Genomic DNA, 21,407 nt, shown 5'->3' on the forward strand with positions numbered 1-21,407 from the left:
CTAGCAAAGCAAACACAAAATTACCCCAGAGATTTTCACAGAAGAAAAAAATAAATCAACTAAAGACTCTCCCACAACCAAAAACTTTGACTCACACAAAGAAAAAGAACATAGCATCAGCAAACACTAACATATATTATATAGAAAATAGGAATGTTAGTAACCCTAAGAACCCCATAATTGTAAAATCTGAAGTTATAAAAAGTCTAAAGCTGGGCTGCGATTGTGGCTAAGTGGTAGAGCACTTACCTAGCATGTGAGGCACGGGGTTTGATTTTCAGCACCACATAACACATAAATAAAGTAAAGGTCCATCAACAATGAAAAGATATTTTTAAGAAAGTCTTTTAAAGCTATATATTTGGGGTTAGGAATGCAGCTCACTGGTATAGCTCTTGCCTCTGGAATGCACAAAGCCCTTGGTTGATACCAAGCACCTCCACTTCTCCCACCCCCCAAAAAGTTTGCTTTAAATGATTAAAGAATTAGGTGGAAAAAGAAATATCATAGGGAAAAAAAAAAAGAGTACCATTAAAAAACGACCAAACAACAACAAAAAAAACCCTAAGTAGACCTTGAAATGAATCAAATAGACATAAGAGAAAAAAATAAAAGCCCTGAAATCAAATACTCTAGAAGAATTAAACAGCAAATGAGAGAAAGCAAAACATATGATGAGTCAATCAGAAAACCATTTTAAGAAAATTATCTAAAACACAATGTTACAGAGAAAGAGATAACAAAATATGTAAAACAGATTAAGACAAATCAGGGCAGAATGAGGTGGTCACGTACAGGTTTAACTAGGATTCCAGAAGAAAATAACTGTAGAGAGTGTCTCACTACTGAGAAGGTCAAAAGAAAGACTTCAGTAATGGTCCTCAACTCTAGCTGTATCTTGGAAGCATCATCAATAAAGTTAATAATTTTTTTTTTTTGAGAGAGAGAGAGAGAGAGAGAGAGAGAGAGAGAGAGAGAGAGAGAGAAAGAGAATGAATTTCAATATTTATTTTTCATTTTTCAGCGTACACAACATCTTTGTTTGTATGTGGTGCTAAGGATCAAACCCGGGCTGCACACATGCCAGGCAAGCGCGCTATCGCTTGAGCCACATTCCCAGCCCCTCAATAAAGTTTAAAAAAATAAATAAAAGCAATTCCCCACCCTCAGAGATTTTGGAATTGGTGTTCAATAGGACACGGCATCTATGGGGTTTTTTTCAATGTTTCCAAGTTATTTTCAGGAACATACAGGGTTGAGAACCAGTGATCCATACCTAGACATAGCTAATGAAACCATAGAATAAAAACAGAAAAATGTTAAAAATAGCTAGGGAAGACAAATAGAATTAATTTAACAAAATTATACCATATTCATATATAAAGAAACCAGAGGAAATTTCACTTTTAAGTATATGCAGAAGAAAAGAAGTTTAATAGAGTAGAGAAGGGAGAATAGGGGGAGGGCAGAAGGGTGGAAAAAGCAAGGAAAGGGGCTTGAAATCAAATTTCTTGCATGTATGATTTTGTCAAAATGAAACCAATCACTATGTATAATTATGATGCTCTAATAAAAAATTTTTAAATAAATAGCAAGAAGTAACACTATCTACACAGAAACAACCTAGATAGGTAGTCTGACTGCTCAGTAATGACAGCCAAAAGAAAAACAGAATAGTAAATTCAACAAGAAAATAACAGTCACCTTAAACAGTCAACTGTCATTCAATATCATTTAATAGTGGTAATGAAACAGACACTTCTAGTCAAAGTCCAAGAAAGCTTACCACTTAAAAGGCTCTACTGAAGCTAGAAACACAAAGAACCTAAAGTAAAATGGGGTATATAAGAAGAAATCAAAAACAAACACAAAACTGTTAAAATTCACATCCATATCTCATTTTTCCTCACTAAATCATTACCCAAAATATGAGTCTTTCTGGTCGTCTATCCCAATAGTTCACAAACATGACTGGACAAAATAACCAGAGGGTCTAGCACAGTGGCACACATCTGTAATCCCAGCAGCTTAGGAGGCTGAGACAGGTGAATTGAAAGTTCAAAGCCAGTCTCCTCAGCAACTTAGCAAGACCCTGTCTCTAAATAAAATATTTAAAAGGGCAGGGAATGTGGCTAAGTGGTTAAGCGCCCCTGGGTTAAATCCCTAGTAATAAATAACCAACAAGATGTTTTAAAATAAGAACAAATATGTGGCCTCATTCAAGATATAGTTTAACCTTAAGAAGGAAAAGCAAAAAAGCTTTTAAAAGGCCACCAGATCAAGAGGATAATCAGGTTTATAAACTTCAGATGCCAGCCTTTCTTTCATCTAGTTCTCAATATGATTCCTAAAATGGCAATATTAGTATTTTGCAGATTCTCAGGATGCATTCCAGACCTTCTGAATTAGAAATGCTCAGAGTGAACTTAGCAACTGTCTTAACAGCACCCCCAACAATTCTAACGTGAGCTTAACTTTTAGGAAATCTGCTTTAGACTCAATATCCATACTATTAATCTGTTTATACTTATCCATACTATTAATCTGTTTATACTTTCACACGAACAAATCCATTGCTGCTATCCTACCTACAAAAATCATTCCATTTAGTCCTTTAGAAAGCTGTACTTAAGCCCAGTGACTTGAGGCTGAGGCAGGAGGGTTGCAAGTTCAAAGCCACGTCAGCAACTTTTTATTTTTTAGAACCCCAAGCCACATTCTCAGCCCTTTATTATTTTTTATTTAGAGAAAAAGTCTGGCCAAGTTGCTTAGGACCTCGCTGGGTTGCTGAGGCAGGCTTTGAATTCATGATCCTCCTGCCTCAGCCTTCCAAGCCACTAGGATCACAGCCTTGTGCCATGGTGGCCAGCTGCCTCAGCAACTCAGCAAGGCCTTAAGCAACTTAGCAAGACACTGTCTTAAAATTAAAGGCGTGGGGTGTGTGGGTGTGTGTGTGTTGTGTGTAGCTGGAGGTGTGGCTCAGTGCCCACCTCCGCCATTCGATCCCTGGTTATCAATAGCGGAGAGAAGGGGCCCTGTACCAGTTAATCAATTCCCAAGCATTCTTAGAATTTGTTTTCATTCTTTTTGCTAGCTGATTAAAAACTGACCAATTCTCTTACAAAGTCCTCAGGTAGAGGCTGTTCATTCTCCCAAACACCATGTCAGCTCATAAAAGAGAGATCTATTCATTCCCTATATTATTCCAAAAAGATCCAGATAAAAATTCTCCTTTTTGAGACTGGGGTTGTAGCTCAGTGGTAGAGCTCTTGCCTCACATGTGAGGCACTGAGTTTGATCCTCAGCACCACATAAAAAAATAAATCAATTAAAGGTACTGTGTCCATCTACAACTAAAAATATATATTTTTAAAACTCCATTTTTTTATAGATTTCTTCATTCCCATGGTTTCCACTGTCAATTGTTTGATACCAAGAACCAAATTTCTCTTGTACTGTTGAGATCAGGAAACCACTGCTGTGTGAAATCTCTATTTGATGTTCCACATGAACCTCAAACTCAATATATACAAATCTGAACCTACTATGTTCTTCTATATTCTCTGACAGAAATGAACAGCACACCACTCATCTAATTATCAAAGTCCAACTCTAAAAGCCTAGAAGTCATTGATAGAATCCCTTAAACATTCAATTAATTACCAATTACTGTCAATTTTACCTTCTACAAGTTCTCCAATGCCAAAGTCTGGCTGGGCACAATTCAGGAGCCACTTGTCAAAAGAAATGAACTTTATTTTTAGAACCACACACGCCAAACAAAACTGCTCCTCAGGAAAAACCTTCAGAGCCCAACTGCCACCACAGGCTTCCCCCAAGCCTCTCCACCTCCCCCCTCCTCCTGCTCTTGAGGCCGATTGGCTGGGTCGCCTGGGAGGAGCCAAAGAAGTCCCCCAATGAGCAGCTCTTTCGCTCAGTAGTTCTGGATCACAAACTTATCAATGATAGTTTCATCACAACTATGTAATACAAATCAATAAAAAAGGAATTATCAAATTAGATTCAAAGGAATCCTTAAAACTTAGAGAGCTATAACTGGTGATTTCATCTACATAAACAGTACAGTATCTCAATACAACAAATTTTTAGTTTATATTATATTATAAACAGTATCACTTCAACATGTTCATAAGATGAGCAAAATAGGAACACTATTAAAAAATTAAAACTCATAAAAATAAAATATTTGGAAAAGAAAATTAAAACTTACCATACACACCTGTAGAAGGAGTAGAATTGTTCATTGTAGAAGATCCGTTAATAATACCAGAAGAAAGAAGTTCATCAGACCCCCGCTGAAAAGCAAAACCAATCATCAATTAATGAAATAGGTTTTAGATAATGGTTTATATTTACTACTAAAAATATTAAGAGCTAATTAACTTAATATTTTAGTATGAAGACATTTAGAAATTCTTGAGCATCATAAAATCTAAAGTTTGGAAGTGAACTGTATGATAAGGAAAAATTATAACACATTCACATGACTAATAATGGCTTTAAAAAAAAACTGCCATTGCAAAAATGGGAGTATAATCTTTCAACCATTTTTCCCCAAAAATCCAGTTCTCCAGGATGTGTTACTTTAGTACTAAACTGTATTTAGGTGGTTGCATTCTGATATTCTTTATATATATATATATATACACACAAACATTCAAGTAATTTTTGTTGCCCTCCTTAGAATCCTGATTTTTCAATACCTATATTTTTTAAATAGAACTCAAAATACAATTTATTTCTATATTGAACAAATTCTTTAAAATCAGTGATTTTTCAACCATTAATTCTAATGTGTACTATGTCTTAAATATTTTATTCAGAAAACTGAAAATCTCAATTCCCCCAAAGATAAAGATTAAGGCTTCACTTAAAGCATAGGTCTTCCTGATAATTTCTAAAATGTAGGTCTTATTGGGCTTTGTAGCCTTATAATTATCAGACAAACCTTGTAGTTCACTGGCTACATGGAGATATAGAAAGATAAAGCTTTTTGCAATTTTAAATATAGTAAAAATCTAAATGTACCCAACATGGTTTTTATGTATGAGAAATTTGGTAAAGTATGTGTTACTAATAGATATATTTTCTACATACATGTGAGGTTAGGATCAATGTTTCATTTGAAAATCAAGTTAGTTTGATATTAGAATCCACTTCCACTATTTCTGGCAATAATATGTTAAAATGTCAACAAAATATTATAATTACATTAAAATGTAAAAGGCGGGTGAGGCTTTAGCTCAGTGGCAGAGTCTTCCCCTAGCATGTGTGGCACACTAGTTTCCATCTTTAGCACCATATGAAAGCAAACAATAAACGTAATCTGTCCATCTAAAAAGTTGGGTATGTAAGCCAGTGGTAAAGCACTCCGGGTTCAATGTCCAGTATTACAAATTTTAAAAACCAACTTTGAATAAAAGTTAAGACCATAAGTATACATGCATGAAATTGAACAACAAATCCCACCATTATATACAACTATAAATCACTAATAAAAAAATTACAGAGAAAAAAAAGACCTTATCAACATACACCTATCAGAACTAAAATAAAACAGTGACAAACTCTTGACAAGGATGTGGAAGAATCTGGCTCTTTGAATACACAGCTGGTAGGAATGTGAGACAGTATATTTTGAGGGTTTTTTTTTTTTAACTAAACATAAAATGTTATCTTAAAAGATGACATGTTCTTGGAAGGGTGGGAATATAGCTCAGTGATAGAGTGTTTGCATAGCATGTGTGAGACCTAGGTTTAAGACCCAGGACTATTTAAAAAAAAAAAAAAAGACATACTCCAAAATAAATAATATGATTTTACTCATACAATATTCTCAAAATGACCATTCGCAGTGGGTACAGACACTTGGGGAAAGGTGAAATGATTATAAAAGGGTACCAATAAGGGAGATCTTTGTGGTGATAGCCTAGTTCTATATCTTGATTTTGGTGGTAGTTACATGAATCTGTATATGCCATAAAATGAAACAAAAAATAAATATAGAAATAAAAATGCCATAAAAGGCATTGTATCAGTGTCTCCATCCTTGTTTTAATAATATACTATAATTATGTAAGACATAAGTATTGAGAAACTTGGTGAAGTGTTCATAGGACCTTTTTATGGTATTTTTATACTTTGCTATGAATCTCTAATTGCTTAAAAATTTTAAAGTAAAATAAAAACAATAATCTAAGATAAGAGATATTTCATGTTGAGGCAGAGAACTCCTACTGGCTTGAGAGGCTTCTTAGACTAGTCATCACTAACACCTGTGCTGAACCCACCCACGGTTCACTGTCACTGTTCATTCCCACACTATGCTTTAAAGATGAACAATATTCAAAACAGAACCACATGGATTCCTTATGAAAATCTATGTGTAAGGTAAAAAAAAAAAAAAAGAAAAGAAAAGAAACTATAATTATAGAAGAGAGACTATATACACCAGAAAATAATATAACTTTAAATTTGTTTGGGCTGGGGATGTGGCTCAAGCGGTAGCGCGCTCGCCTGGCATGCGTGTGGCCCGGGTTCGATCCTCAGCACCACATACCAACAAAGATGTTGTGTCCGCCGAGAACTAAAAAATAAATATTAAAAAAAATTCTCTCTCTCTCTCTCTCCTCTCTCACTCTCTCTTAAAAAAAAAAAAATAGCAAGACCCTGTCTTTTAAAAATAAATAAATAAATAAATTTGTTCATATATTAGCCTCTCCTGAATACAAAGGGATACAATACTCAAGGAAGAGGCAAATAAGAAATTGACTAAAGGAATAAAAGTGAGATTGGTGCAAAAATAAATAAATAAACAAATACCTCAAAAGTCAAACATTTCATGGAAAGGATTAGAAAGTAAAAAATGCAAACAATTTTCTACCATCTAAATAAATTACCTGCTGTAAGGAACCAACTCTTTCTATAATTTTAATATTAAAAAAACTCAAAAAAAAAAAAAGAAATGTAAAGAAAGCACTTTCTTGGATGCACCTGAGATTACCTGAAAGACTTCTAGAAAATAAATTTAGCGGTGAATACAGGTCCCAGCCATGGCTTGCCAGCTAAGAATTTTAAAAGTTCATGGCAGACTTCATAATGCACACTTTTAATTTTTGGAGAAAAAGTGATTCATGTTTCTTCTATTTCTATCTCATTCGATAAATGAACCTAATTTCCTACCAAATAAATATCCAACCATTAACATGAAATTATTTTCTGTTATTTACTGAATCAAGTCTAAATATACTGTGATAGCAATTAAAAGCTCTAATCTGGATCCCCTTCTCAGCCATATAGTTTTCCCCAAATACATCAGCATTTATGCTGCTTATTTTTATTCTCGTCTTCTGCCTCAAACACTATCACTTCACTACTGGTCACAGACAATGGTACTACATTCTTGAAAATGTTTTCATCCCAAAAGTAAAAAGGTTCAACTTAATTTTGTTTTCAACATGACAATGTGTGTGGTTCTAGGACTTCAGTATAGTTCACATAATACACTCTTTCTGTATAAATAATATCAGTATCGAGTTTTTTCAAATATGTATACAAAGTTTTCTCTCAGCTACTTTGAGCTCTATTATTGCACCTTATACTAGATTATATTCCATCACAGCCTGTGGTGTCAGGTGTAAAATCTCTTGGCTGTGCATTATAATCTTATGTCCAGTTTTAAAATAAATGCTCTATACCAGGTCTCACTCAGAAATTCTTTTTTAAAAAATATTTATTTTTGGTTATAGTTGGACCCAATACCTTTATTTCACTTATTTATTTTTATGTGGTGTTGAGGATCAAACCCAGTGTTTCACACATGCAAAGCAAGTGCTCTACCCTGAGCCACAACCCCAGCCCTCACTCCAGAGATTCTTAATCCATAGGTCTACAATAGAACCTGGACACCTAGACAGTTCCAAAGCTCCATAGCTGATTGTAATATGTAGCCAAGTGAGAACCACAACAGATATGTAATGAACACAGAGCAGAACAGTAATGCAGTTAAAAATGTAGTCTTCTAGAGTAAATCAAATCTAGGTTTGAATTTAGGCTCCACAAAGTAAATTACCTTTATATTATACAAATTATTTAACCCTCTCTAAGACTCAGTTTGCTCACTTAGATGAATCATAATGATACCCACTCTGATGAGTTGCTCTGAGGATCATTATTTCTAGTATATAGGTTTCATTAAACACTGGCAATAAGTTTAATAATTACTTGGTCCTTTTCAAAAGCTATATATGCCAATGGTTACTTATATTCAATGAAATTAATACTGGAAAGTAATCACCTAAAAGTGAGAATTATTCTTTCAATATGGAAAACTTTCCAAAATTTCTAAAGGAAACATTCCCTTAATACATTTTTTAATTTCCTTCTATCAGATAAATTATAAAAGACTTGATTTGATAAAATGGTCTTAGAAACTGAAAGCAGTAATTTCACATTCTATATAGCAAACTCTTAAAATGTGTATCCATTTTTAATAACTAGAGTCGATTTTTACTTTGTTTAGAATTGTATGGGAGATTAAAATCTCACTGATGATTAACCTTAACAGAATAAAAACAAAACATGTTATTTTCCTATGCATTAGGACTTCTCCAGAATACTGTGATACTTTTTTTAAGGGGGGAAATGTCCTTTTTATATGTTACCATCCTTATTTAAACCTCTATGCATACTCATCCAATTACCTCATTATCTGTAGATTTTAAATCATTTTTTTCATTTTATGATTCATTCATCTTACTACGCATTTTGTGAAGTTACAATATGAATCTATGAGTGTCTCTATAACCCTTTCAACTGATAGGTTTTTCAAGTTGTTAAAGTCTTCACAATTATTTTTAAAAATTATGTCATCTATAACTATTTCCCTATTATTAACTGTGCTTCCAAATTATTGCTATAAATCATGCTGCAATAATTCTTTTAGAATAGCATTTTCCCTGTATTTTTATCTGTAGATGGGAGAAAATCTTTGCTATCTACTCTTCTGAGAGAGAATTAATATCTAGAACATGTGAAGAGCTCAAAAAACTTTACATCAAAAAAAGTCAAATAATCTAATTAATGGGCAAATGAACTAAATAGACACTTCTCAAAAGAACAAATACAAATAGCCAATAAATGCATGAAAAATGTTCAACATCATTAGCAATTACAGAAATGCAAACCAAAACTACACTGAGATTTTATCTCACATCAAAAATCGGCAGTCACCAAGAATACAAATAATAATAAATGCTGCAGAGAATGTGGAGAAAAAAGGAGCACTTTTACATTGTTGGTGGGACTATAAATTAATACTACTACTATGGAAATCAGTATGGAGGTTCCTTGAAAGATTATGCATGGAACCACGACATGACCCAGCTATGCCACTCCTCAGTATTTACCCTGAATAATTACTACAGTGATACATGCATACTCATGTTTATAGCAGCACAATTCACAATTCAAACTATGGAACCAGCCTAGGTGTCTGTCAGTGGATGAATGGATAAAGAAAATGTGGAATATATACACAATGGAATTTTAATTATGCATAAAAAATTATGTCATTTTCAGGAAAATGAATGGAACTTGAGACCATTGTGTTAACTGAAATAAACCAAATTCAGGTCAAGGATCCTATGTTTTCTCTCATTTGCAGAAGCTGGAGAAGTAAAAGGAAATCAAAAGATCAGTAGAGGAACGCAACCAAGGGGTGGCAGGTGGGGAGTGGGGAGGAGGGAAGCGCTGGGGAGAGATATTGGCCAAATTATATTGTTACATTATGTCATTTATGAACATGTAACAACAAATCCCATCATTATATACAACTATAATGCACCAATTAAAATATGGGGAAAAACAGCATTTTTCCTAGATTTTGTATTTTATTTGTAGAATAAATCTTCAAGAGTAAAACAGACAATTTTTGATTACGTGAAAAGTAAAGCTACTGTTTTAGTCAGCTTTTTTCATTGCTACAACCAAAAGACCTTATAAGAACAATTAAAGGAGGAAAAGTTTATTTTACGGCTCACAGTTTCAGAGGTCTCAGTCCACAGACAGCTGCTCCATATCTTGGGGCTTAAGATAAAGATGAACATCATGGTGGAAGAGTATAGAGGTGGCTCAAGACATCACTCGAGGAAGCAGAAAGAAACTAACCTCAACTCAACAACTATATACCCCAAAGGCACAACCCCAATGACCTACTTCCTTCAGCCATACCCTACCAGCCATATCAGGGGACACTGGGTTAAAGCTCTCACAACCCAATCACTTCACCTCTAAATCTTCTTCTGTTGCCTCACACAAGAGCTTTAGGGGGACACCTAAATATCCAAACTACAACAGCTGCAAAAAAACTCAAATTCCCGTAGAACATGTAGAATAATTTCAAGTTATTAGTACGCTGAGTGACTACTAAGAAGCATTTTATCTCTACAGGCTGTCTTCCAAATATTGTTAAAATTAGCACATGACTGCCTCATTTTAATATGACTCAGTGTTTGAGTAACAAAGAATTTAACCTTGCCCAAAGAGAGGTATAGCTTTTGCCTTCTCTTGGGAAGCAATCTCTAAGCTCTTGGAATGTCATGTCTAAGAGGGCTACCTTTTTTTTCTCTCCAGCCTAGGGGCTTTGGGTTACCAGGTAGTCCTCAGTATAAGAGCTGACTATACATCATTTAGTTAGGGGCCTCTGGGTCATGCCTGGAGCAAGCAGCTGGAGATGTTAGACAAAGATAAGCCTTGTGGGAAACCAGTTATGTTCACAAAATGGAGCCTCTATATAAACTGTAAACACCAAAGCTCTGGTGAGCTTTCCCGGTTGACAATGCACCATACCTACTACCACACAGTGAAGCTGAGAAAGTAACGTGTCCATGGGGAGAACACCAAAGCTCCAAGTTTGATTATTTCCTTGGACTCTGCCTTATATGTTGTTCCCTTAGCTGATTTTAATCTGTAGCCTTTCTATGTAATAAACCATAGTTTAATAGCTTTCAGTGTATTGCGTGTTCTAGCAAATTATCAGACCTGAGGGTAGTAATTTGGAGAACTTGCTAGACTTACAAGTGGTATAAGAAAAACAAGACTTGTATGGACTGTGTCTCATGATTTCACAAGTGGCCTAACTCTTCACAGGGTTAAATGATGAATCATTAAACATAATCAAATTATTCATTTAACAAAACTTTTTAAACTTTATTCTGAACTTTTGAATTACCACTGAACTTCTAACTGTTAAAAAAAATCAGCTGGAAAATGTGATCTAAGATTCAAGCACAGGAAAATTAGAAATTAATTTAAATTTATACATCTTAAATTAATGCAACCTCTTAACTGTCACATTCAAAATATACACACAAAATATCAATTAAATAAGGAAATGGCGAACACTGCAAGATTCTTCAAAATAAATGACTAAGTTGGATAATTCTACTAAGCTCTTTCAATGATATAAAGAGCTTTTAAAAAATAGAATAAAACATGCTTTAAATAATGCATACATAAAGGAAATTCTATAGCATCAAGTGATATACTGAGACAGATATTTTTATTGTCTTGCATTACACAATAAACACACACAAAAAAAAAGACTCTGAAATTTATATTTGGAATCCTATTCATCAGTGATGGGGTTTATCACTCATCACACAGAATAAACCAGACTCAAATTATTATGATACTGGTAACATTTTTTTACCCTAGTAATTTCAGAATGTGATAAACAAAAGAACAAAAGGAGTTTACATCTGAAAATGTAGTCACTAAAAAGTCTTAAGCTGGGCTAAGTTTGTGGCTCAGCCACAAGTAGAGCGCTTGCCTAGCACATGCACAGCCCTGGGTTCGATCCTTAGGACCACATAAAAATAAATAAATAAAATAAAGATATTGTGTCCAGCTACAATTAAAAAATAAGTATTTTTTTTAAGTCTTAAGCTACAATTTACTGGCCAAGTTTTCCCCCCAAGAATTTATTTTCAAATTACGGGGGGGGGGGACATTTCATATTATAAAGCTTAAATCCCAAGAGTTATGTTACTTTGTAAAACATGATAAAAAACATAATTAGTTCTGTATTGTCACTTTAAACACTTCTTTTAATAAAGAAATAAAACCTTTCTTTCCTAGACATAATTTTTTTCTCAAAAACATACAGGCTATTTCAGTACACAATAATTTTTTACTGAAAATTATATACCCTAAGTGTCTATAAGTAATTTTCCTTAATAGCAGAGGAGAAATAATGCAGACGTAACTAAAACTCAAAATTTCTCCCTTTAGGTTTGAGTGCTATAAGAAATGTGGCTTAAGGGAAGAATGAAAGATATTCCAGCACAATGAAAAGACTTAAAAAATGAAAGACAACTAGGTAAGATGAGTGATTGTAGACTATCAAGAAAACAAAATTGTTTAAAAAGAGAAGGAAAATAAAATATTTTGTATCAACAGTTAACAAATTAACAGTACACAAAGGCAGCCTTAACAGGACAAATAATAAAGATATAATGGGGAGGAGGAACAGACACTACTGGATCAACAATCTCCTTAGAAACACACAGTAAATTTACATTGAGTCCAGCAGTTTCCTGCAGACTTGTTAGCTCTCTGGTTAAGTCAACACACTAATCAGCTTCACTTCCCTCAAGTATCAATTATTAAAGCTCCTTCCTGATTGAAGAGGGAAAAAACTAACAGGACCAACAAGGCAAAGGAATAATGCAATAAAGCAACACAAATAAAGTGTTTCATTATCAAATTTGATGAGAATTGGTTTTATTTAGCATTAAAGTGAGAGTATTAATATGATAAAAGGTAATACACACAACTGAAAGACAGACACTGAAATAAAATGTAAGGAAGATTCTAAAAATAAATCATTAATTCATGTTAACCTTCAGATCATAGCTAAAATATATGTGATGATTCGTTTTAGCCTACCAGATACAAGGGGGGAGGAGATGGAGAAGGAGCAGGGAGAAGAGCAGCAGCATCACTAGGTCCAATTTATTTTTAACCCCAGATATTTGTTTTCCATCATTTCATACAAATCTCCCCTCAATTTTATGCCAATCCTGTGACCCATTATTCTATATATAAATATCATTTTATATTAGAACTTAAATAAGAATTCCTGTATATAGTTACCCTTTATAAGAGCAAAAGAAACAAAATACAATGATAACTAGTATGGATTGATTAGTATATGCCACATACTGTTCAACATACTTTTTATGAAAGCTAAGAAGCCATTGATTTGAAGAACCCATCATTTTATCTAACATCTAAAAAGTAAAAATGCTGCCAATTAAATTATACCTATCAAATTTAGGATGCATCCTGATACAGAAAATGTAGGTATGGGGGAAAAAGGCCTTAGAATCAATGCATTGAATCTTTACAAAATTCCAAGAATTAAGTACTATTATGCTGACCAACATTGGTACAAGATGTTATACCCCATTGTTAAAAATACTAATTCTATCCTTTTTCTTTCTACATTTTAAGTTCTGGACCTCTCTCAAGTGCCTTTTCACAAGGTAATAACTAACAGAATGTTAAGTGCTTAACTTTAAAACCATAAGCTTATTTTTTGTGTATGTGTGGGCGAGGGGTACTCAGGGTTGAACTAGGGGCATTCTACCACTGAGCCACATCCCCATCCCTATTTTTTATATTTTATTTAGAGACAGGGTCTCACTGAGTTGCTCAGTGCCTCGCTTTTGCTGAGGCTGGCTTTGGACTTGTGGTTCTCCTACCTCGAGCTGCTGGGATTACAGGCATGTGCCATCACCTGGCAGAAGCAACCTTTCTAAGGATAGCAATCTCAGTCTTGCTACATTACATGCTTTCCACACATCAGCCAAGCCTAACAAACAAACTAAATTTTAATTTTTTTTAAAGAGTTATCTCATTAACAATGGAACCCAGACACGCTTCTTCAAAATTAAGGTTGTATTTCCATTTTAGCAAGGGATTTAGAAGAGGAAGAATCTGAAACACTGGAGGCCAACAAAATATCAGAGACAGATATAACAAAAGATAAAGGCTAGGGAGTTCAGACATTTGGACTCAAGTCCTGGCTCCACTGATTGTTGTATTATAGATAAGTTATTTGGTATATTTCCACTTCAGTTTCCTATCTGAAATAGTGAAAATAAAAAATCATTTTCTTCAGTGTTACTGGTAAGGATTACATGCTATTATTAAAAGAAGTTCCTGGGCTGGGATTGTGGCTCAGCAGTAGACTGCTGGCCTAGCATGTGCAAGGCACTGGGATCTATCCTCAGCACCACATAAAAATAAACAAAATAAAGGTATTGTGTACAACTGAAAAAGTAAAAATAAAATAAAAGAAGTTCCACTCCTCACTTAGTCCCTATTGAAGTCTCTCTGAGGTTAAATGACAATCAGAACAGCAAGGGTCTTATACCAATGGTCATGACATACAATCATGATATCCAACTGTTTAGCAACAGTTAAATACCAATATACATCATGAATTTACAGAGGAGAAAATGGACTTTATTATAAATGATACGTGGACAACTGGGGAGCCATCTTAAGAAAGACAATAATGACTCTATATCTTAAATCCCGCATTAGAAGAAGGCCCAAGTGTATGACGATGTAAATAAATTTTTAAAAAAAATCAGAAAAGTATTAGAAGAAAATAGAAGTAAATCCTTTATAATCCTCAAATGGGGAAAGCCACTTATGACTTAAAATCCAGAGCTAAACAACAACAAAAAATTCAGTTATCCAAAAATAAAAAGGTTTGGTATGACAGAAAACTTCATAAGCAAGTCAAAAGACACAACAGGAAAAATATTTATAGTTCATTACAGGCAAAGGGTTTACCTATTTTACAAGGAGCTTCGAGAAGTTGAGAAGAAAAAGACTGTGCCAACAGAAATATAGGATGAGAACCATGGTCCTTAAAAATAAAAATGTGCTCTACCTTACTCATAAATAACTAAATTAAAATAGTATTTCTCACCTTTAACACTGGCAAAAACACAACTCTGACAGCACAATTTTTCAATTCAAATTGGGAGTACAAAATTGTACAACCACACTGAAGGTGAATCTGTTTAATATTTTCCTAGAAACACATAAGTAATCCAATGTCTGCATTTCATTTCACAAATGCATATGTGTGATATGAAATGGCATGCATAAGGATTATTCTTAAGTAATTACTTAACAGTGCACAATACTAGAAATAAGAATCCATCAGTGGAGATCCTTGTAATTGGGCTGGGGCTATAGCTCAGTTGGTGGAATGTTTGCCTTGCATGCACAAGGTCCTGTGTTTGATCCGCAGCACCCCCCCCCCAAAAAAAAGAAAAAAACTGGGAGACAGAGAGAATGGGAGAGAGAGAGAATGGGAGGGAGAGAGAGAATGGGAGAGAGAATAGGAGAGAGAATGGGAGAGAGAGAGAATGAGAGAGAGAATGGGAGAGAGATATTATCCTTGTAATTGCTGTTTTCTCAAAATATTTTGCACCTGTTAAAAAATACTGGCCAGGTGTGGTGGTACATGCCTACAATTCAAGGTACTCAGAAGGTTAATGCAAGAGGATCACAAATACAAAGCCAACCTGGGCAACTTAGGAAGCCCTCATGTTATAAAATTTTAAAAAGGTGTCAGGTCCAACAGCATATACCTGGAATCCCAGAGATTCAGGAGGTTAAGGCTAGAAGATCCCAAGTTTAAGGCCAAGTTTGGTAATTTAGCAAAACCCAGTTCCAAAATAAAAAATTAAAATGCCTGGGGATATAGCTCAGTGGTAGAAAGTTGATATTGGTCTGTTCCAGTATTCTGTGTCCTTAAGATTCAGTTCTGGTAGGTTTTGTGTTCAGAAACACATCCATTTGTCCCAAGTTTTCCAGTCTGCTAACATATATGTGGTCATAATGGTCCCTAATAATCCTTTGCATTTCTGTGGTATATTGGTTGCAATGCCTCATTTTCAATCTCATTTGTGTCTCCTCTTTTGCCTTGATTAGTCTCACTAAAGGTTTTCCAATTTTGCTCATTTTTCAAAAAAACAGCTCTTTGTCCTATTGGAGTTTCTTTGGGGGGTGGAGGGACTTGATTCCTAGTTTTCATTATTTTCCCACAACTCTCTATTTCATTCATTTCTTCTCTGATCTCTATTATTTCTTCTATAAATATGGGGCTTGCTTGATTTGTTCTTGTTTTTTTTGGGGGGAGGGGGGTGTGGGAATGGGGATTGAATCAGGGGTACTCGATCCCCGAGTCACATTCCCAGGCTCTATTTTGTATTTTATTTAGAGACAGGGTCTCATTGAGTTGCTTACTGCCTTGCAGTTGTTGAGGCTGGCTTTGAACTTGCAATCCTCCTGCCTCAGCCTCCCAAGCCACTGGGAGTACAGGTGTATGCCACCCATCCTGGCTTTGTTTCAATAATTTTTAAAAAATTTCCTTGTGAATTCTTTGACCCATTGGTTGTTAAAGAGAATATGGTTTCATTTCTGTGTATCTGTACAATTTTTAAAGTTCCTTTTATTGATTCTACTTTTATTTCACTATAGTCAGAGAAGATACATGTTATGATTTAAATTTTCTTGGATTTGTTGACACTTATTTTGTGGCCTAACATATGGTCTATCCTGGAGAATGTTCCATGTGTTGAGGAGAAGAATTTGTACCTTAAACTGTTGGATGAAATGTTGTAAATGCATATTGGTCCTTTGGGTCTACAGTATAGTTTGTCTCTAATGTTTCTTTGTTGATGTTTTTTGTCTGATGTGTCCATAGATGAACCTGAGACGCTGAACTCTCCAACTATGACTGTATTAGTCTCTCCTCTTAGATCTAATAATGTTACTTTATATAATTGGAAACTTCAGCATTGAATGCATATATATTTACAATTGTTATCCTCTCCTGCTGAATTATCCCTTTTATCATTATATAGTGACCTTCACTGGCTCTTCAGTTTTTCATCTGAAGTCAGGTTTTTTTTAAGAGCTACTATTTTATATTTTAGAGCTACTCGTGCTCACGTTTGGTTTCCATATGCATGGTGTATCTTTTCCTATCCCTTAGCTTTCAGTTTGTGTCTTTACTGTTGAAATCAGTTTACCAGGGACAACATATTATTAGCTCTGTAACTTTTATCCCTTCAGTTGGTCTATATCTTTTAATTGGCAGAATTTAACCTGCTTGAATTCAAGGTGGTAATTACTGACAAGTAAAGACATCCCTATTATTCTGCTAGTTTATGTTTTTTCTGGTTGTTCTGTAAACACTTTTGCTCCTTTCTTCCTCTTGTTCATCTTTGTAAGTTTGGTGGTTTTCTGAATTGAGAAGATTTGATTCTTTTCACTTTCTCTTTTGGGTATGTGGTCTGCTGTTGAGTTTGGAATCTTCCCATATTCTCACAATGGCAGTTACCATTCCTCCACTTCTAACATAGGTACATGTAAGTATTTCTTACATGGCCAGTCTGGCAGTGATAAATTATCTTGGAAAATATTTCTTCATTTTTCTGAAGGTAACTCTTCTTGGTAGGCAACTGTTTCTTTTGTTTTCATTGATGTTGTTTTTTTTCTGTCAGGACTTTGAATGTATCATCATCCCACTCTCTTCTGCCTGTAAGGTTTCTGCCAAGATATCTCCTGTTGGTCTAATGGGGATTCTTTACTAAGTGATGTGACACTTTTTTCCTGATACTTTTAGAATTCTGTCTTGTACTTTTGACAAGTTAACCATAACAAGTCTCACAAAGGATCTTTTTTTTTTTTTAACCTCTATTACAAGGGTTCTTCGAAAATCCTGGACTTGTATGTTTATATCTTCCCAGAATTTAGGAAGTTTTCAATAATTATTCACTGAATACATTTTTGAAATGCCTTTTCCTTTTCTTCTAGAACACTCATAATTTGAAGATTTGCTCAAAGGTGCCCCATAAGTCTCCTCTGTTGCTTCTTTTTTTTCCTTGACTGAGCTATTTCAAACAAACTTTTGTTCAAGCTCAGAAATTCTTTCTTCTCTTTGATCAATTCCACAAATGAGGTCCTCAAGTGTATTTTTTATTTTAGCTATAGAGTTCTTTGGTTACAAGATTTCTAACTATTTTTATAATCTTTCTTTGCTAAATTTCTCATGCATATCATAAACTGCCTGTATTCTCTCATTTACCATTAAGTTTCTTTTAAATCATACTTTTGATGGCTGGGTTGTAGCTCAGTATTAGAACACTTGTCTAGCATGTATGAGGCCCAGAGTTCAATCCAGCACTGCAAAAATAAATAATTAAATAAATATATCAACTTTTGAATTCTTTGTCAGGCAATTCATTTATTTCCTTTGCTTTGGAGTTTTGCTAAAGAGTTATGATGTTCCTTTGGAAGCATAATGTTCACCCTGTTTTTTCATGTTTCTTACGTCACTGTATCTGTTGGGTTAGCTTCCTCTACCAATTTCATAGGATGGCTTTTATAATAAAAGACTTTTTTTCTGCATAGACTGCATTGGCTCCGATTCCATATTAGCACTTTAGAGCAGTGTCCACATAGCTTCTTCAGCTATGATCAAGGTCAGTAATGTCTACAGGTGTCTCATTGGCCTAGGACTGTGGGACTGCCCTGTCAACTGGAATGTCATTTCTCTTAGAGTGGTTGGGTTCACTGGGAACACTGGGAACTGTGTGGCCCCCTGTGGGAAATGTGAGAAACATCAGTTTCCTTGGACAGGGCAGGGACAGGATTGCTCTGGTGGGCCAGTGAAGGTGAGATATGGCTGGTGTGGCAGCAAATGTATGGCACAGATTGAGGACCTGTCTACATCTGAGGTTCACACAGGTTGACTTCATAGAACCTCTGAGCACCAACCTGCTCAGAGCAGCTGCTTCCTGGGACCAAGAGTGAGGAGCAATCCATTTGTTTCTCAAGTCTCAGCTGGCTAAACTTCTGAGAATTACCCAGCTGCTTCTTGAGGAGACAAGATGCATCACTCAGTTGCATTCCAGAAACCTTAGGGGCTAAGCTGAACAGCGTAAGTTGTTTGCTAAACAGGGTCATGGGTAAGTGGGTAGGGCCACCCATCTCCTGCATTTTATATTTGAAGAAGAAAAATTATGTGTTTACCTTTATTTGCATAAAAAAATACCAAAAAGATTTTTAAAAAACAGTAAAATGTTTACCTTTGGGTAGAGGGAAAAATGCAGACAAGGCTGAGAATGTCAGAAATATACAACATAGCTGAATTTCATTTCTGTTAAATTACATCTACTATTCTTTTTGCATTTTTAAATAAATTTAATATTATCAAAGCATACACAGTATATCAATTAAGAGTTTATATGATTAAAGCAAATCTCTCACTCCAATTCAAACAATTCTCATTTATTCTTATGGTTGAACCAATAACCCAGAATAATATGCTTACCTCATATTTTTAAATTATCAACTTTAAAAGTAAACCATCTGATGTCTAATATGAAAATTTAATTATTTATCGTCCTTTTCCCATACTATCAATGTCTAAAATATATTCTAACTTTTAATTATTCTATAAGTACTTGTGAATTTTAATAATAACTGCTATATGAATAAAAACAAAATTATACCTTTATTGCTTATGTGGTTAATTCAACATTACTTAATTTATCATTCTGAAAGACAAACATATTAGTGTTAGTACTTTCTTATCTTCCTTCCCCCTTCCATCAATTTACCCTTTATATTGTTAACAATTTCATTCTGTCCTGCTACAGCAGCATTTGGGCTCTGTTCATTCATGTAGTTACAAAAGGTTGACTCAAAAGTTGAAAATCACCAGGTGTGGTGGCACACACCTATAATCCCAGCAGCTCAGGAGGCTGAGGCAGGAGGATTATAAATTCAAGGCCAGCCTCAGAAACTTAGCAAGGTCCTAAGCAACTCAGCAAGACCCTGTTCAAAATAAAAAATAAAATGGGCTATGGATATGGCTCAATGGTAAAGCTATTCCCAGCAGCCCCTACCAAAAAGTTGAAAATCAAGAAAGAGTAAATATATTTTCATAACTCTAAATATTATTTAAGGAAACATGATCTTGGCACACTTTGTTTTTTACTCTGTGGTCCAATGTGACAATCTTAGGACTACTTAAAAAACACCATTCTGAGATTCAAGGTCAAATGGATTCATTATTACAGTCCCATATATATCGCTTAACATCATGCCACATTCTAATCTGATTCATATAACCAAGATTTTCTCCAGTTTATTAGCTTTCCATAATATCTTCAAGTGCCTTTTAAAATTCTTATTCATACTACTCTCTTTTATCATAGCATCAATTTTGTCCCAAACTTTCCATGACACTCTTCATCATATCCGATCCCCATTTTTTCCCCAAAAAAAATCTTCCTAAAACCCTATTCTGTCCTTCTGCTCTAACCTAGAATAATTGTTTTCTCTGGGTCTTCTGAACGGTTGTTGTCAATCTATATCGCCTTCTCACTTTCTCTTCTAGGATGGCTCAATTTTTCTTAAACCAGTGTCGTCTTTGTTGTTATTTCATCATGAGCACATCCTTAAATAACTATCTAAATGACAGTTAAATAAAGTAAAGTTTCTGGATCCACCCCATGGATGAGAATTCTACCCTCATAAATGATCATTGGACTTAGTAGAGAATTTTTGGTTAAAAAATTATTTTTCCCAGCCGGGCGCAGTGGCACCCACCTGTTATCCCAGCAGCTCAGGAGGCTGAGACAGGAGAATTGCAAGTGCAAAGCCAACCTCAGCAATGGCAAGGCGCTAAGCAACTCAGTGAGAACCTGTCTCTAAATAAAATAGGGCTGGGAATGTGGCTAGTAGTAGAGTATCCCTGAATTCACTCGACAGTACCAAGGAGGGGGGGGGATTAAAAAATTAAAAAAAAAAATATATATATATATATACATATACACATATAAATATATATATTTCCCCCAAGAAAATTAAAATACTGTCCCATTTTCTTTTCTTTTTTTTAAATATTTATTTTGTAGTTTTCATCGGGCACAACATCTTTGTTTGTATGTGGTGCTGAGGATCGAACCCGCGCCGCACGCATGCCAGGCGAGCGCTCTACCGCTTGAGCCACATCCTCAGCCCCTACTGTCCCATTTTCATCCAAGATTAGCATGACTGATAAGATACCCATATGACATTCATTTATTTGATATTGACTTATTCCTCCCTGGAAGTTATGGGAATCATTTCTTCATCCATGGAATTCTGAAATTTTGCAATAACATAACAATATATCTAGGCAATGGGTCTTTGTACTCACTGTCCTAATTAACTAGTGTGTCTTTTGGTCTGAAGTCTGTAATCTGCATGAGTTACTAACCCCTGTCTCCAAATTCATCTGT

The 21,407-nt window shown here is 34.8% G+C and overlaps 1 protein-coding gene across 11 annotated transcripts in view; it reads right to left on the reverse strand.

Annotated features, from left to right (window-relative positions):
• Ptbp3 (polypyrimidine tract binding protein 3) overlaps positions 1-21,407 on the reverse strand; it is a 98,521-nt gene that overhangs the window by 62,738 nt on the left and 14,376 nt on the right. For 6 of the 11 annotated variants that reach the window (XM_078047966.1, XM_078047968.1, XM_078047965.1 and 3 more), the window contains one exon: positions 4,232-4,316. In XM_078047966.1, the coding sequence (XP_077904092.1) occupies positions 4,232-4,265 (34 nt within the window). In that variant the 5' untranslated portion in view covers positions 4,266-4,316. Of the gene's footprint in view, positions 1-4,231; positions 4,317-21,407 lie in introns of those variants that run through there. The other 5 variants (XM_078047967.1, XM_078047969.1, XM_078047964.1 and 2 more) reach the window with 2 other exon arrangements.

The sequence above is a fragment of the Ictidomys tridecemlineatus genome, chromosome 4 (genome assembly GCF_052094955.1).
Source record: "Ictidomys tridecemlineatus isolate mIctTri1 chromosome 4, mIctTri1.hap1, whole genome shotgun sequence".
In the NCBI taxonomy this organism is placed as follows: domain Eukaryota; kingdom Metazoa; phylum Chordata; class Mammalia; order Rodentia; family Sciuridae; genus Ictidomys; species Ictidomys tridecemlineatus.